At 44.0% G+C, this 17821-nt stretch overlaps 1 protein-coding gene across 3 annotated transcripts in view; it reads left to right on the top strand.

Moving 5' to 3' along the window:
* Positions 1–17821, top strand: part of EXOC6B (exocyst complex component 6B) — a 312139-nt gene that overhangs the window by 61324 nt on the left and 232994 nt on the right. For all 3 annotated transcript variants that reach the window (XM_055706488.1, XM_055706484.1, XM_055706491.1), the window contains exons 4-6: positions 492–582; positions 692–737; positions 5152–5356. In XM_055706488.1, coding sequence (XP_055562463.1) covers positions 492–582; positions 692–737; positions 5152–5356 — 342 coding nt within the window. The remainder of the gene's footprint in view (positions 1–491; positions 583–691; positions 738–5151; positions 5357–17821) is intronic.

Genomic DNA, 17821 nt, shown 5'->3' with positions numbered 1-17821 from the left:
TTTTGCCCTTGTTCAGACGCACAGGTTTTTCTGTTGGCGACTGAGCATTTAAAAATCCTTGTTAGCTTGTGATGGTAAGAATCCCCCTGGGAATGAGCGGCCACATCCTGTCTTTGAGAAGAACTAGAAAGAGAAGCTTGGAGAGGGAGTAGGGAAGAGATGAATAAAATGGGAAGGGGAAGTCATTTTTGGAATTCATAGGACGTGCTACAAGGCTGGTATTTTGATGGCTTTGGTTTTGCTGCTTGCTTACTTGAAATTAAGGGAATGCTTCTGCTACTCGATTAAACAACTCAAAGCTGCCTGTCCTCCTTATTTCAGCAATGCTCTGCAGTGCTTGGTGAGCTCTGCAGTTATTGGAGTAGGCTTCGTTGTCCACCTACAGTTTGGATAGTTGTGACAAGTGCAAAGCAGTTTGTATCCTCTCTGCTCTGTCTTTACTCCTCTTGGTGAACCTTTTTTTTTTTTTTTTTTTTTTCCCCTTTCCAAAGCTGATAATAGCAATGGAAGAGCTGAAGCAATGCCGATTACAACAGAGAAATATTTCAGCGACGGTTGATAAGCTAACACTGTGTCTTCCTGGTGAGGAATCTGAAATTACTTTTTATTTGTATAGCTGTTTATTTTAATTCAGGCCTCTTAGTTTTTGTGCTTGTGTCTCAATGCTTGTGTGTTTTCCTTCTCTTTCCAGTCCTGGAGATGTACAGCAAACTGCGAGAGCAAATGAAATCTAAAAGGTAAATTTCGTATAGACTGGTGTTTGCATTGGAAGAGTTGAAAAGCACCCATTTGGTGCTGGATAAATTAAAGACATTCTGAAAACTCAAGACTTCAAAAATCAGTCTTTCCAAGTTAACTTGCCTGATTTCTGGCTGGTATCTTCACAGTCTTGCTCAGTCTCCTGTGGTACAGCCTAAAACTGGGATTGCAGCAGGCTTTAATTTTGTTTTGTGTTAGTGAATGTTCACCTTAATTAAAAACCTTTTTCTTTTCGAGGAAGCTCGCTGTTGCAATGCATGCAATTGATGCATGACTTGGTACTTATTCATAGAATGAAATTTAGTTCATAACACATGTCATAATACAAAACCTGATGCAATCCGAGAGAATCTGATGAACACAAATGGATGCCAAACATTTAAGAAATGTGCAGGATGGTAGAAGTTGGTGAGAAGGCATATGGCTTATTTTGTGGTAGAAATAGTTGCTCAGAAGAGTGAGCTGAACTACAAGGACTTTGTGGCTCAGAAATCATGAGCTGTAAATCTAGGATTTTTCCCACCCTGCTTCTGTTGCTATGCTGAATGATTGAATGACGATCCGGGATATTTGCATGGCTGGGATCCTGGGGGACAGTTTGTTTAAACAGCATGGGACTTTGGAGGCGCGTTGTAGCCCTGGGGGTGGCAAACTGGGCAAAAAGCAGCTGCTAGAAGGTCAGCTGAAAACGTGGCAGGTTCCAGCTGAATGCCACGCAGGGAGAGCAGTCAGATCGGATGCCTGGTTTTGTGCCTGCCATCCATCATAGAAACAATACAGAAGAAACCAGATGTTTCAAACAAGGCGATAACTAATTGGATGGGCGTATTTTTACACTTCCCCTCCTGCCTCTGCTGATCTCTGTGGTCCTTGGACCCAGGAGCCGTGGGTAAACAGATAAGTGTTACTGCTGAAAGTTGGGCTGGCCGGAGGAGTTGTAGGGAGCTTATTTAGCTGTTCACAAAGCGCTCGCTCTCTTTCTTGGGATGGCTCGGTATAGAATAGGGCAGTGTACAGTTTGTCCAACTGTTTTTAGTCTGTTTACAGGAACAGCAAGGGGCTTATCCGTTGACAGATGTGGGGTGGAGAGCTGGAGCTGATCACAGCATTGTGAACTTTTGAAGGGAATCCACATGCTGCTTGATTCCCTTGCTCTGGATAGTGTTTCCAGCGTCTGCTTCTAAGAATTTCATCTTCCCCCGCCCCCTCCCCCCTTTTGAATTAGTTCATTCTGAAACAAATAGAAGTTGAAAGCCACATTTAAGGAAAATCTGAACCCTTGGCTTTCTTTTTTTCCGTCTTTCTTTGTCCGGATTTGATGGCTTCATTCACCAAACACAGCACAACATATTAAATATTTTTGTATCTGCACCCGGTCTCACTTATATATCATTTCATGATAGCCAGCAAGGGGGTTGGTTACTAGCATGAGTCTTGGTTTTTGGGTACATGGTCTCAGAGGAGTAATAGGCTTTGCATTCGAGGCGAATAAACTCAACTCTCCCAAGGTAGAAAAAATGAGTTATGTGCTGTTTGCTGCGTGATGTGTATAAACCAAATGTAGGTGTTTGCCGAATGCAGAATCTGTGGCTGTTAACTGGAGCTGGAGATGGGGAACAAAGCATGGTTTGAACTCGGAGGGTTGACCTTTGTCAGCAGAGAGAAGAGATGGAGAGAAACATTGTCCAGAATTTAAGGAAGGGACAGAGAAAGATCTTTGCTGCAGTGGCTGAGACATGTTGCTTCTTGTTGCAAAGTGATGAGAAAGAAAATAGTTCTGCCTCCAGAGGTTCCTCCTGGTTCTGCAGGGCTCTGGAAGGATCAGTCTTTTTATTTTTTTTTACCCCTGGGTCACTTGCCATATCCATACAGTTCCCAAGCAGTAAGCAATGAGAATGCTTCATCCTGCACGTAGTTGAGAAGCCTCCGCAGAGCTGTGCCCACTGAGCAGGGCCTGGGTATTTCCAGAGAAGAGAGAGAGAAAAAAATAAAATTCAGGCTCTGACTCTGTTTTATCAAAATGCATTTATCATTAACGTAAGGGATGCAGTCTGGGCTGAGGCAGCAGTACTTTGGCCGCAGGAATTGCCAATCTCACACAAGAGCAGTGTTGACCTTTCCTCTGCCCCCATGTGTTTTGGACTCTGTTTTTGGCAGGCAGCCGCAGACCCCATCAGTGACTGCACTGTCCCCCCTGGCCACCTTTTAACTGCTTCTAGTGCAACAAACAATGGCCTAAAATACAACAACCCTCCCAGCGTGTGTTTATTCCTCTGGTTTAATTTCTGGCTTTCTGTGCAGTCTGAAGTTTCTCTCCAGAGAGGTTTGCATTTTATTGCAAATAGTTTTTCATACCTTACTGTAGTGTAAACACTGGACAGGTTATGGGGTTAATCAGTTTGACTTCTGGTGTTGGGAACAGGACAGGCCACTTCTGGTTAAAATAACTCCCTTGTGGACCTACTTGGAGTTCAGGCAAGGATTGTTTTGAATGGGGATGTAAGTGTCAGTTCTTTTTTTTTTTTTTTTTTTTTTCAGCGGTGCTAATATGTTTCTTATGACTAAACACTTTTTCTCCCCCAAAAATTCACGGTGGAAGTGGCAGGTGCTTGTGGCAGAGATTAACCATGGGTGTAGTCAGCTGAAGTCTATTCACCCTAGAGGTGACTGTGACCTACTGTTAGTCTTAAATATTTTTTTATAGACTCTGCTAATGCTTCCTAGATGGTTCCCTCATAACTTTTTTTTATTCTAACCTTTGACCAGATCTGTGGTCAGACCAGGAGGAGGACAGTTTCACATTTTACATCACCATTCAGGAGGGTTCCCATACTCCAGTGAACAGGCAAATCCTATGGACTCCCACTTCCCAAAGGGAAAAGAATGGAGGGAGGGTGTTTGAGAAGAATGATTTGCTTAGGCTACTTTCCCATTTAACATCTTCTGTGAGGCTATGAAGATTGCTTTTATCCAGAAAGGTAGGATAAATTTTAAGTCCGTTAGGCATGACAAAAAATACAGAGGCATGCGTTGTGCATAGGGGAATAAACATTGGGATTTTTGCATATATGTATATATAATGTATATTGCTTTTAGAGTGGGGAAATAATTTTCAACATTGAAAAGGTCTCATATCCCAGTGGTACAACAGTAGTTGCTGGAGATGCAGGGTCTTTCTAAAAAATGGATTCATTGGACCCCTAATCTCAGGTTTGTATCCAGACTGTTTTTACCTCTACTGAAATAAAATGCGCTTTGGGTAGGAAGTGTTTTTAATGGTGCTTAGTAGCATTAGAACAGCTGGGAGGAAGGTGGGATCAGACTCCTGGTACGCACGGGGAAGGAAAGCTGAGCTCTCATGTCCAAGATCTTTACAACACAGTAACAAGTGTCTGTGCTAGTAGTAGATATATTGGAAATTAATGTGTGTTAGACACTAGTTCATCAGTCTATGGTGTATTACAGTATACTCACATCTCCACGTTCTGTCTTACGGCACCTCACTGTTAGAGGTTGCCAAATCTGGCAGCCCCACAGAGAGAAATCTGCTGCAGCCTTGTGCCCCAGGTCCAGGCAGGAGTGAGGCTGAGTGTGTGCTCCCAGCTGGCACCCACACAACACCTGGTCCAACATGCAGGCTTGTGTACACTTAGCTGGCTGTACAGATCAACAGGCAGGAATGCTCAGCACTCCCAAGCATCAACAGCCTCATCCCGTTCCCTTGTCTGGCTGGTCAGGATGAAGGTGATGTGCACCCAGAATGGAGTCCTTCACCCAGGGAAAGGGTTAGAGGTGCGATGCCAAAATGCTCTTCCCCTGCATCCCATAATATGCCTCATACCTGACATGGATGCCTTGGTCTGAGGAACTGGGAATACCTGCTGACTTTGATGGGTGTCACCTACATCTGTGGGGCTGATGGCTCTCCTGGCAAGACCAGTGCAGGGTCTTCCTGGGGTTCCCCCATGCCCATGAGCCATCGTGCCTCATTGCTCCTCCTTGCATGTGGGGCTGAGCTTTCTCCTTGGTTAACCTAACAATACTACATGCGGTTGCCAACTTTTCCTTCTTTTGTGATATAGTGCCTAAAACAGGCTTTACTGTGGGTGAGAGCTGCTACTGGGCTCAGCTGATCCTGATCACTTGTGACCCAGCTGATCCTTGTCTGCACATCAGAGCTCTGAGTAAGGAGCTGCCTACTGCATTTGTGTTCCTCTGCTTCAAGAGGAGAACGATGTTTTGTGGTTACCTGGCTGCTAAGCTGTGTTCCTTTGAAGAGAGCTGAGATTCTCAGATATATTGAATAATTTACATTTAACACACATTTTGGAGAGGAAGTGGGATGGAAATAGCCATTCTTCTTTTTGCATCTGCCTGCCTTGCTTTCCCCAGACACTACCCTGCACTGAAGACCCTGGAGCACCTTGAGCACACGTACCTGCCCCAAGTGAGCCACTACCGCTTCTGCAAGATCATGGTGGATAATATTCCAAAGCTGCGGGAAGAGATCAAAGAAGTTTCCATGTCAGACCTCAAGGATTTCCTGGAGAGTATCCGTAAGCACTCCGACAAGATTGGAGAGACAGCAATGAAACAGGTAGGACTTCTGTGTGTGCACGCAGGTTGGAGGTTTTCTGGAAAGCGGAGGGTGATTCATGGTCATGTTAAAACAAAGTTCTGCTTTTCTAGTCCCAGGGCAGTAAATTTAGTTTTACATATAGAAGTAATTTTGTCACCAGGAGAAGCAATGATTCTTCATTCTGTGGTTGCTACTAGAGTTTTTTATCTTCTGACTTTTATACTGTTGAAAAACAGTGGTCCATTTTTGTTGTCATATTCTGCCACCTGTATTTTGCCATAGGCTCTTGGTAGCCCAGAGCCTGGGAAGTGCAGTTGCGGTGTATAACTCATATTTTCCACTTAGCAGGACAGAGGCATTTGTGCTGCTATGCCTGGTGTAAACTGGAAGGCCTGCAGACACCAGTGTTGATTTCCCAGGTTCAGGGTGAAGCAATAGCAGTTCATGCACTGATTGCAAGTTAACTTCTTTTGCGTCTTAAACAGTTTTTCAAATACTGGGTAAACTTTCACTGTGATTTACTTGCATTTGCCTAGGAATTGATGTCTGTAAAAGATGAACCTGATGAGCTGAACATCCTTGTTCACTTATTAAAATAGAATTGCCTTTGCCCCCTCTTGTTTTTAATATTCTAGGTTTGAATTTCAGTACAGTTCTTACCACAGCTGGGGAGCATTGCTCACAGTGGCTCTTAAAAAGAACTTTGCTACTTTGATGAAATTTAAATCCACTGGTAGTGAAATGTTTACCTCTCAACGAGCAGTAAACCACTTCCTCTGATAGTGATTGATGGGTTTGACTTGTTGATTTTTGGGAAGGATTCTTGCTACAATTTTTCACAAGATCATGCTGTTGTGTTTATAGGTAGAGTTCAATTTTCTGCCTTATAAACACCATCCTTTCTGTAAAATGGTCTAGCTTGAGGATTTCTAGTAATTAGAATTTCTATTAATTAATTTCCAGTATATCTGCTGCCTTACTGTCTTCTCAGCTTCTTTCTGGTATTTTGGAAAAACAAACTAAGCTTTATATTGTATAACAGAGCTATGGAGAGATGCCATTCTGCATATGAGAGTTCAGATGACTTTGTTAGTTGTTGCACTGAATCAAACTAGGCTTTCTGAACCTGCAGAAAACATGTTGTGACCTGGATGTCCTCTTGGGGAGGCAGGTGTGCATGGTGGCAATGTCTGGGATGGTTGCAGTTGTTACTGTGAATTTACCTGATAGAGCAGTTTCTAGAACAGTAATTGTTTACAAAAAATACTCTTTTTTTGTATTATGGCAGCCATACATTTTTAAATCATTCCTTCTTGTTTCCTGTGGCTGGAAGGGAGTAGGAGTTTTATTTGTCTTTTGGTGCCTAATTAATGCAGCAAATATGCTACTTTAAGTAAATCGATAACTTCTTTATATTCTCTTAAGGATATTTACCAATTGTAGAGCTCGTGCCCTGTCTGGAGCTCCACTCATTCTCCATCTTTTGCTCTAAAGAAATCTGTATTTTTAGAGCAAAGCTAAAAATGCTGCAGTAGCCCATACTGGTGTCTTATTTTTCTGCCATGGGTACTCAGGTGTGTTGCTCACCACTTCTGAGCCTTCCCCCTCCTTGTGATACTTGCCAGCTGCATAATCAGGGGAGGAATTGGGGGGGGGTCTGTGGGAACTGGCTGCTCCTGCCCTACCCAGGTACAAAAACAGGCACAGCAAATCGAAACCAGCATGGGCCATGCTTTAAAAGAGGCCTGGGTGAAGGTTGCTTCTTCATTCTGTGGGTGATAGACCTGTGGAGTTCCTTGTGCAGTTTTCCATGTCTTCAAGGGCAAACTGGCCAAGTGCTTTTACCAGGTTCCCCAAGGGTTGCTAACTGAACAACTGTTGTGGGCTCAAGTGCCTGATCTGACAACAGTGGGAAGCTGGGAGAAGCCCTGGGGGGTAAAAACTGTGTTTACTCACCCTGTTCTCATCCTCCTTTGGTGGAGTTTGGTGTTTGGTTTTGCAATACTGGATTATCTAAGCTCCAGCTGTGGGCCAGCAAGCAGCCATGCATCTGAACGAAACCTCCAAAGACTGTTTTCCTTCTTCCCGTAACAACTCTCACTTCTTTTTCCTCTCAGTTTGTTAGACTCTTTCTCTACTCATCACCTTTTGTCTCTGTGTTTATTTCAGCTGCTAATGTTTTGAGCTTCCCTTAAGTTCGTTATTTGTTCTTTAGCTCCAGATAGCCTCTCCACCAGCAATGCAGTCCCTGCTTTGACCAGAGACAAATGCTCTGTGCCTTCTCCTTTCAGTGTTCTTCTACCTTACACACTTGCATAAGTTCTTCATTGTTCACCACTGTCTGCTCAAGTTCCAGCCATGTTGGACTGTAAGGATTTCTAAATTGAAGTTTGGGTTATGACGGTTTTTTTCTTTGCCTGTTGATGTTGCCAGCGTGTCTGCTTGAATGTATCCAACAGAAAAATACAGAAGTAGGAAAGATTTTTTTTTTTTTTTTCCTTTCATGTAGATGTTAGTTGGGCTGTTGGAAGGCAGCATCAAAACAAGATGCACCAAAGGGCTGACATTGAGATGCTTTTAGTTTGCCTACAGATAATAGCGAAGCACACATCTTCAGTCTCCCCCAAATCCCAGTTTTCTGCTGATGTATAAGAGCAAGGTGAGCCTCTAGAAAAGGTTTCCTTCACCCTTTATGGGAACAGAGTTACCTCTGAGGTTGGTCTCAATGGCTCTGCAGCAGTAAAGGCGTACTTTTCCCGCACAGTGGCTTGGGGAGGAAGGTCAATGTGCCACTTCCAGTTGCAAAAGCCGAGTTGGAAGTGATGTTTGAATTTGAAAAACATGCTAGGTTTATTCCTGCAGAAAGTATCATGAGCTGCTTCACCAATGAGAAGTGATGAGGAGCTGAAGCTTTCGGAGCCATCCGTTGTGTGGGGTCACTTCACGTCATTTTGTCGAAAGTGAAGGGCAGGGTTTCCACTGCCAGAATTACCAGTATCGCTTCTTGCATCGCTGGGGCTTTTTCCTTGGTCTGTTGGCCATGATTGATAGCCGCTCTGGAAAAGGAGCGGAGCTGGCAGGAGGCCTGGGAGAGTCGGGGAACTGCGATTGGCAGTTTAATACATTCGGTTTAAATTAGCATCATATAAATTCTTTTAAAATTGTTTGATTTCACCAGCGGGAATGGAAGAGGGCTTGATACAATGGGGAAAGGAAATAATGTTTTTGTAACATTACAAATCTGAGGCCGATGATGACAAGAGCTGAAAATTTCATTTTGTGATAATCAGAAGGATCTGTCTTAGAGCGCTTGGAGGCCTTGCTGCGTTTCTGGCCGGCAGTCAAGGATGCGGGAAGCTTGCCGGCCCCTCTCTCGGAGAGGAAGCCTGTGGTGAGGTGAAGTCAAGTGAGACGTTCCCGGGGTCAGCCGGACACGGGAACTGGAGGGATCTCACAGCGCACAGAGGAAACTTATAGTCTCACTGTACGAATGATGAGCTCTCATTGACTCTTACTCTTGTGTAGTGTGGTTGGTTTTTTTTTTTTTTTTTAGATCTGAATTTTATTACTTTTGGTTCTGGGGAAATTTGCTGCAGTTCAAATATTGGTCTTAATTACATGGCGCTTGAATAGATGAAAGTAGCTCTGCACATTTGAACTCCTTTTGGACTTTGGCCCTGTGAACCTGCGTGTGTGTTTTGTTTTTGTTGATCTTTTTTTTTAAAGATCTGAGTTTGGGGCTTGCCAGCAATGAATTACATCTTACTAACACTTGCTGATATCCGGTATGTGGTTTTATTATCTAGCTTAATGTCTGAAATATGCATGGCATGTGGAGGAGGTCACTTAGGATGGTGCTGCATGCAAAGCGTCCAGGGTAAGCTCAGTCAATGTTGCTACGCAGGGGGCCAAGAATAACCCATCCAAAAGCCATTATTGGATCAAGTTTGTCAGAACGGCCAAAATACTCAGTGTGCCTTTCACATAGATGGAGACAAACCAGTGTTTGTTTTGGTGGTTTGTGATGTGTGTGTTTTTTTTTTTTTTTTTTTAGCCTTACTTAAATGCACTGTCAAAGCCGTTGTTTAATAGGTGGTGATCTAGTACAAGTTTGAATGCATTGGTGTTTTGGCTATGCTTTTTTAAGGTGATGTTTACTGTTCTTGCCAACAGATATGGGTGTCTGTGTCACTTCTGAGCAGTATAATGTGAGGTTTGTGTAAGTGTATTTCTGCACAGTGGCAGAAAGGATCAACTTGGTGATGTGAGTGTATATGTACACCTAAAAAATGAGGCAAGACATTGCACGATGATGTGCACAACTAAAACGCTGATCAGATTTTGGTAGGAATGCAGTTCTGACTGTCAGCTGGAGAAGATGAAGCTCTTCAGAGCATGGATTAACAGCAGCTCTGTAGAAAGACAACTATGTCACTGAAATCAGTGATTCAGATCTAGGGTTTGGGTGACTTCCCTTGCTTCACACACTGTTCCTACAGGTCAGAGCTGAACTGAGAACAGCTCACATAGAGTGGTCAGAGCGCATAGCATCCCCATGCCTCCTCTCCTGTTTAACATGGCCTCTTGTGCTTTCAAATAGCCTGGACAAAGATGCCTAAATAGCACATGAGTATGCGCAGCTGCCACTGTCCTGATACGCTTTTCTCCACTATAGAAATTTTCAGTAGCACAGGATCAAAATGCAGCTGGCCTTAGAAAAAAAATATCTTGTGGATGAGAAGTGAAGGAGGAGATTTATTTTTATTTTCCCCCAATTACTTGGACTGGAAATGACAGCTGCTAATAGGCATTCCCTGTGACTTCCGGGATGCTGTGCTGCATGATTACGGGGCCATGCTAAGGCTGTTGAGCACCCAGCTGTGTGCTTCAATATTTTAGGTATGTCTGGATTTAAATTTAATTCTGACCTCAAGTTCCCTGGATTTATGATGATTAGTTTGAGGATGCATGTTTATTTGTGTAGTTTGCTTTATGCTGCTAGTTTGTTCTTATGACTGTAACTGAATCTCAATGTGTGTTTTTCATAGGAATACAGAGAAATAGCTACGTGTTGGTGATGAGTTCTGCCTATTGGTTGATTTTTAACTTGAAAGTAATTTTGAAGACATTTGTATTGTAATAAAGATGCTATTATGTAATTTTTGAAAAGACTAAATGGAAAGCTTGCATTTTCTTAAAAAACCTGGCTCATATGCAAGCTGCCCTGCCTGCTTCTCTGCACGATGGCCATGGAAAAAAACTGGGTGCAGTCAGCTTGCCGGCGCATGGAGCTTGTATCCTTGGCTCGCTGCAAGTGCGGTTTCAAGCACTTCCCTTGGTTTTTGGATCCTAAGATGGTGTTTTGCAACGGCAGCTATCGTCCTGCCCAGCAGTGCTGGCTTTCTGCCTCTGCTCCTCTCTCTGAAGTTCATCCTGTTGACCTCTTTCAGGATTTCTCTAAAAAAGATGATGGTAGTGAGGGGATTACATGGGCAACAGAGAGTTAGAGGGTCTGTGATTTCTGGCTGTGGAGGGCAGCAGGTGGATACCATGCAGCTTCAGGCTGACGGTGTGCCCCAGAAGCACATGAGAAATGGAGGCATGTGTTAGGGAGTTTGCAGAATCGGGATGTGTGAGGGGAGGGAATGAGTGGTGGGGAAAGCAGCAAAGAGGTTGGTCTGCAAAGGTCACGTGTCACAGCAAACACACCTTGGCCGTGCAGGTTTGCTTTACTGGTGATGCCTGTTCACAAAAGCAAGGTGAGGCTGGTCCCTGTGCCCTGCAGCTGGGAGGTCTCCTGCCATAGGCAGCCCCTTGGGAAGGAGGGACCATGTCTCTTGGAGGCTGTGTTGGCTCTGGCACCCGTGCCAGACATGCAAGGCTCTCCTGTTGCAGGTAGTTTTAACTGAGCTGTGAAAACACGAGGGTGCTCTGTCGGGCAGTTTATTTGAAATGATGGTGCTAAGTAGAGACGTAGCATGTGGTGATTTCAGCTTTATTGAGAAATCCTGTCCCCTCCCTGTGCTTCATTTTAAATGCAAACACATGCCCGCTACCCCAAGCCACACGAGCAAGTGGTTCCCTGCACAGCAGGGGACAGAAGGACATTTTCTCAGCCTCCAGATACTGCCCGGTGGCCTTATGATGGCCCGGCAAAATGTTTAAAAATCCAGTTTGTGTAGTGTTCTTAATTATCCTCATCCCTGGCATTTTTTAACTTTATGTAATCTTCTGCAACACATATGGAAATTGTTTTTGCTTTGTATGCGTATTTTAGAGTAAATTAGATTTTACTGCCTTTCTCTGGATGTGCCGTGCAGGGAATATCTTTCTGCTGGGTGTCAATGCTACAGCAGCAGATGATACTCTCTAAAGGTCACAGGAGCCCCGTGTAAGACTTTGTCTCCCCTGCCACGTGGGCTGGATCTGCTGGTGCCAAGTCTGGGCTTACGCATAGTGTTTGGAAGATCGCTGCATCCGCTTGCTTCATGGGGGCTGTGCTTTATCAACATGCCCCAGGACTTCCAAAAGCACCCTTGGATATGAGCTTCCCGCTGGTTTAAGTGGTGTCTCTTATTCCAGAGGGTTTCTTTAACAAGCACAAAAAGTAAAAATAATGTTGTTTATTAAAAGCAAGGAAATTTTATAGTCTTGGATGCAGGCAGGAGAGCCTTTTGAAAAGGTCAGTCTGGTGGCTGGGTTTGCAGTGACTATTTACACAACAAAGTTGGGGTTAAGGGGACGGTGTTTTCCGCTTCTGGGCAGGTTTGTAAAGCAGAAACTTATTTTCTAGTAAAATTCAGTAACGAGACCTCCTTAATCTTTGATACTGCTGCTTGTCTACTTGTTATATTAAAGTATAATGAAAGGAAATACATCTTCTGGGGCTGTTTAGATTAGAAGTCTGATGGCCAGCTATGGTCTCAGCTTGCAGGTTTTTGGGGAAGAGGCTCACAAACCAGGCTGAGGGAGGCGGGGGTGAAGTGGGATACTGTAGCCCAGTGGAGAAATGATTAATGTCCTTTGGTTTTTGAAGAGAGGTGTTGCCATTAGACTTGCGTGAGCTCTGAGATGCCTTCAAGTGCCTTGGTAAAAATGTTTATTGTCAGAAGATTTATTATATTGTTTACACCCGTCCTCTTCCCTTCTACCAAGAAAGAGATGGATAAATAGTAGTGACTTCTATTGGTCACTTATACTCAGCATGCTTTGCTTAACCTCTTCAAAAATATACTTGAGAAAACTGGTAAAAAGATCTTTGTTTTGCACTGGATTAAAATTACAGACAAGTCTTTAATAACTTGCTACTTTTTCATTAAGACTTGGCCCTGAAAACTGTTTTCTTAACATCATGTTGAACACCATCTTGATGGTGGCTGGACTAATCACTTGACACTTTCTGTTTGATCTGGAAGCTTTTTGAGACAAATCCTTGTGAAGTGTCTGCGTTTTGTTAACTCAATCCGCCCGTTCTGTTCTTGTCTTGGCGACGGTCTTGATGAGTTTTGAAGATGAGATGTGAGATACCCCAGCGCCCCTTAGTCAGAGCCAGCGCAGTGGCTTTGTGTGTGGATCTGTCTCCATCTTTTGTCCCCTTCTTTGCATATTCAGGCTGGAGCTCACCTGCAGGAATTGAAGTGGTACCCAATGAGGCCTCTTATGGCTGCAGGATGCTCTGATGCTTGCAGAAAGGATGAAGGCTGGGGAAAGAAGGAGGAGGAAGAGATGTGAATGATTTTGAGAATTGGATACACTTTTTTGAAGTGGCTCCTGAAGCGAATTGTCAAGCCAGGAGCTTGAGGTTAAATGTGATCCCTCGGCTTCCCAACGGGCGTGGGAACAGACAGGCTGTGGCAGCTGGACAAGTCCGGTTTTAGCATCTTGGGTCGGGGTAGATAGGGCAGCCGCTTGATGGGAAAAGCAGATGAAGGCATTGCTGAGGATGTCTGTAGGGGTGGACTAGAGGCCAACAGTGCATATGGGCCACGTTGGGGAGGTGGTGATAGGGGTATGTGCAGATGTAAGCATGTTTCTGTTCCCCAGTGCACGTTGTTTGAGGTCTTTGTACTTCCTTGTGCTTTAACTCTCCTTCTTCCCACATCACATAATTTGAGTGCAAATGTGCTTATTATCATAAAAGAACTTTTTATTTTAACGTTTCCTGGCTTTCTGGGGAAGGTTTCTCTGTTTATTTAAGAGGAATTCTGTGCCTTTAAGTCTGCATTTAAAATTTATACTCCATAGGAACTTTATTAATAAATGGGTATTCCTCTGAATTCTTTTTATGACCTCAAAAATGAAACTGCTAAATCATGGGCCTTTTTTATTTCAGCATATGTATGACTAATGGCCACAGGGACTGCGGTATCCCCAGTAGCATATCCAGCATGTTCTGTGGACATGGCTGCATCATAAAATCAAAAGTTTAACTACAGGGCAATCTTATGCTGGACCTGCTCTTTGTGTGGTTGCCTTTTAGACCTTTTTAAACCCCTGAAATCCAGAGATGTTTCTTAAAATAAATCCTGTATCTTCCAGCCATTGTGATAGATGGTACAGTTTACAAGGCTTTAAAAAGCCTAGAGAAAGCGCAGTGCCAAGTTGAGGCATAAGAGCACCCTTGCTCCTTCTTTTGAGCCATTAGTAATTGCTGTTACGCTTACCGTATTGTAGCTGGGAAAAAAGAGGTGCCATTAAACTTTTTTTATTCACGTTGGACTGCAGGCATTCGGTGCTGTAAGTTTCACTGGTCTTGCTTCTACTGGTTTTAATTATGTAGACTGTTAAGTTGTTTAAAGGAAGGCACTGCCTGGTGCACTGGTCTCCCGCAGACGTGCCAGCTTTGGAGATGAGACAGCATGGATAGACCTCAGACTAATAAACCGGGTTGCGTGCCTGCTTTGGTGTATCACGTGTGGGAAAGGATGTGGAGGAGTGTGGGGGTCTGGACAGAACAGCCATGTCAGGAGAGGTGATGGAAATATGGCTTGCTCAAAAAGTGCTGGGAATTGCTCCCATCAGGATGCTGCTGCCCGGGATGATAAATTCTTCAGTTTTCATTTGAATGTCTCAGGCTTATTGTAATATAGCTGCTAATAAACATTTTAAATTAACTGATTTTTTTTTTTTTCCTTCTTTCTTCTTTTAAAAATTCCTTGAGTGGTTTTGGTAACAGATTCTCGTGCTGCACATGGAGTGGTTTGATCTCTCTGTACTTCTGCAGCTGGTGAATACTCTTGCCCTGTGGCTGGCAGCGCATACATGGAAGAGAAGCCAAGGAGATTTTGGGAGCCTGGGTACTCCTGGTGTAACACAGTCATGTAAGAGTTGTCATGTACCTTCCCCACAAACAAAACAGTTTGTGGATGGCAAATTGTTAATGCCACTGAAAGCAGTACTGGCACTTTGTTCAGGGTTACCTTGCAAGTGCTGAAGCCCTTTCAGTTGCAGCACCAGTCACTTGAATATAGTCACTGCCCATTTAGTTTGGATTCTGGCTTCTTAGCCAGGTGTGCCAGATTTCATATTTATTATTTGCAAGGAGGATAACACCTCTTGAAGCAGGTTGCCAGTTGTGTAAAACTTCCCTTTAGGGGAACGGCATTGCCATGTAATTTCTAGGGAGTTTTTGAAATACCAGCCGTCGCTTTTCAGCTGATGGGCTGTGACCACTTCACAGTGATGGGGGAAGGGAACGGCTCATATGAAACAATGTCAGGTCACCAGGGAGTTCTGGTCTCCAGGTTGCTAATGAGATGAAAATGCATTAGTATTAGTAGGGCTGTATTTTTTTTTTTTTTACAGTGGAGGTACAATGGTTTAGTTTTCAGGGAGAAGACTTGAGAGCTGTGCCGTGCAGTGTGCCCTTTGCATGACACTCCTGTACAAATTGCAAACGGGTGTATGCTGAAATCCCCAAGTGAAATCCTTCAGCAACCTAAGACTTCCCTTTTAATTTTTTTTTTTTTTTAAACACAAAGTTCTGCTGACAGGCTCAGGTCATTTAAGCCTCTCAACATATTCTTCTAATTCGCATATATAGCAAATTTAGAACAGCTTTCATTTGTGGGTAAAAATGCGCTTAAGATACTCCAGGACAGCTCGGCTTTGTTTCTCTTCCCTGTCTTTTTCTAGAGTTGGCAGGTTCCTGTGGGGGACAGGAGAGGGATGTCTCAGACACACCATTGTATGTGTTTGACTTTAGGAGTCTCCATCCGCTGCCATCGGAGCACGGTTCGTCACTGCAACCAGAGAGTCTGATAATGGCACTGTTTTAAGTGTTTCAAAGGCTTGATTTTTGTGAGAAGTTGAAACCTCTCTTGGGTAAGAGAGGAATACCTGCCACACCAGGAAAAGTTGAACTATATAACTGATATGGTGCTCAGCCCTGCAGGGTGGAAGTATTTGTCATTTGTGCTGGATTGCATCAAAGGATGAAGGTAAAGTATCACGTGTGGTTGCCCGGTTGGATCCCACAAACCTGGGTTCTAACTCCAGGGAAGAAATGGCATCCTGAAAATAAATAAAGGGTATTCTTGATGGCTTCACTGTCACTTGTAGGTTTTTTTTAATTGACTGCTCATTTTAGGGTAGTAAAATCTAGGGGTTAAATAGTCTCCATGCAGTGTGGGGAATGAAAAGACACAACAGCATGTGTCTGCTTTAAGGCCTGCAGATTGGAAAGAAGGGAGGGAGAATGTGGTTTTCTTTCCCCTTGACAGTTTGGTGTTTGTTTTTTTTTTTTTTTTTAAGCAAAATAGAGAAACCCGTAGTATGCCTAGATGCTATGAAGGAAAATAGTTGTTTCATTGTCACAGACTGGGGAAAATGGCAATGTAAAGGCCATGGCTGCATGAGAACTGCAGTAAAAAGCCTGCTCGCTCTTGCTGTCAGCCGATGTGCAAAGGGAAACCTCTGCGTTTGGATTAGAGAGAATGGAGAAAGGACTTCTAATCGTCCTTTCTCCATTCGCTGGCTGTGGTGTGCGCAGGGCAGTGGCACCCTGAGGGATGTCATTATAGTACTGTAGCTGGGGAGGATCTAATTTTGATGCCTTTAGTATGTTTGAGGAGGCTCGCTAACTTCCATCAGTGCAAGGTGCAACATGTAAATTGCTGGAAATAGCTGGTTTTTGCACATGTTTTCCTACTGTGCAAATAGGATAGATAGAAATAAATCATGCCACTGCTCATAAAATAAAGCTTGCGATGATCTTCAGGTGGACACTGAAATTGGTCTGGGCATTGCCTGATGGATTTCAAATGTAGCCTGGTGGTTTGTGTAACTGGGATAGTGGGAGACCTCTGGGCTTTGAATAATTGGGGGACTGTGGCTTATCAGCCGTCTTGCTTAATGAAGATCAAGCTGGCACAAAGTATTGAGGGCAGTGTTTAGTGAGTCTTTGCCATGTGGTGTTCGTTTTGGGTCTCTTTTTTTTTTTTTCTTGTAAAGTTATGATTACCTTACAAGTGGATGGCACATACCAAAGCAGGCAGTTGGGCAAGCACCCAGACACCGTGCAGAGGGTGTGTGTGTAAGGCTGGGGATAGTTGCATTGGGGATGGGGCTTCCCCCTTACCTTAAAATAAATAACTAAAGGTGCTAAAAGTGGTGTACAGCAGCTGGCTTTTTTGCCACCTTCTGGTCTCTGGTGAGTTCCTGGGCTGTTGAACTTTTTTTTTTTTTTTTCTTGCATGCAGCTGGATCTACACTGAATGTAACATGCAAAAGGGTCAAGGAGGAGGAGGGAGAAAAAACCACACCATTTTTGTCCATTTTGTGGACTGTGGAGCCTGAAACATCAGAGGACAGTGGCTGTTCCATGTAACTGAGCACTGCTCTTTCTGGAAGCACAGATTTGCATGTGTCTCCTGTCCTCCTTATGCTTTGAGCTTACGCCTGGGCTTAGCAGGCTGTATAGGAGGCCTCCTTTCTAGAGGAAGGTAGAAAATAAGCTAAAAGCCTGCAGAAGTACCCAGGGGATGTGGATGCTCAGTGGTACCTGCTCTTCCGGCTGTAGCTCACTTCAGCAATTGAATGGCTGCTCCTTGTGGCATCAGCTGCCCCCGGTCCTGCTTGGTGCTGGTGGGACCCTCTGCTGGGGTGCGGAGCTTATTTTAGAGTGGAAAACATAGGGACAGGGAGGGTAAATGTGGCTGCTCTGCTTTGCAGGCCACTTAGGTTACCAATGATCCTAATTTTTAGTCTAATCCCAGAAACACGATACAGATGCAGCTCTGAATTAATTCACCCATAAGAGCCCCAGATGCAGTTTCTCTAAATACAGGCTTATGGCTTTCTAACTGTTGCGGAGTGAATTTCCCAGCACTCCCTATTGCATCTGACGGTTGTCTGAGCTTGCTGTGAATTCTGGCTTCGGGCTTTTCCCCCTCACTTCTTGTGACTTCAGCCATCATTTGTAGTAGGAAACCCACAGCAGCGGCAGTTTAGCTTGAAAGACTGATGTATAAATTCCTTGGCTTA

This window comes from Falco cherrug, chromosome 1 (genome assembly GCF_023634085.1).
Source record: "Falco cherrug isolate bFalChe1 chromosome 1, bFalChe1.pri, whole genome shotgun sequence".
NCBI lineage: Eukaryota > Metazoa > Chordata > Aves > Falconiformes > Falconidae > Falco > Falco cherrug.
This window is presented reverse-complemented; position numbering and strand designations above follow the sequence as displayed.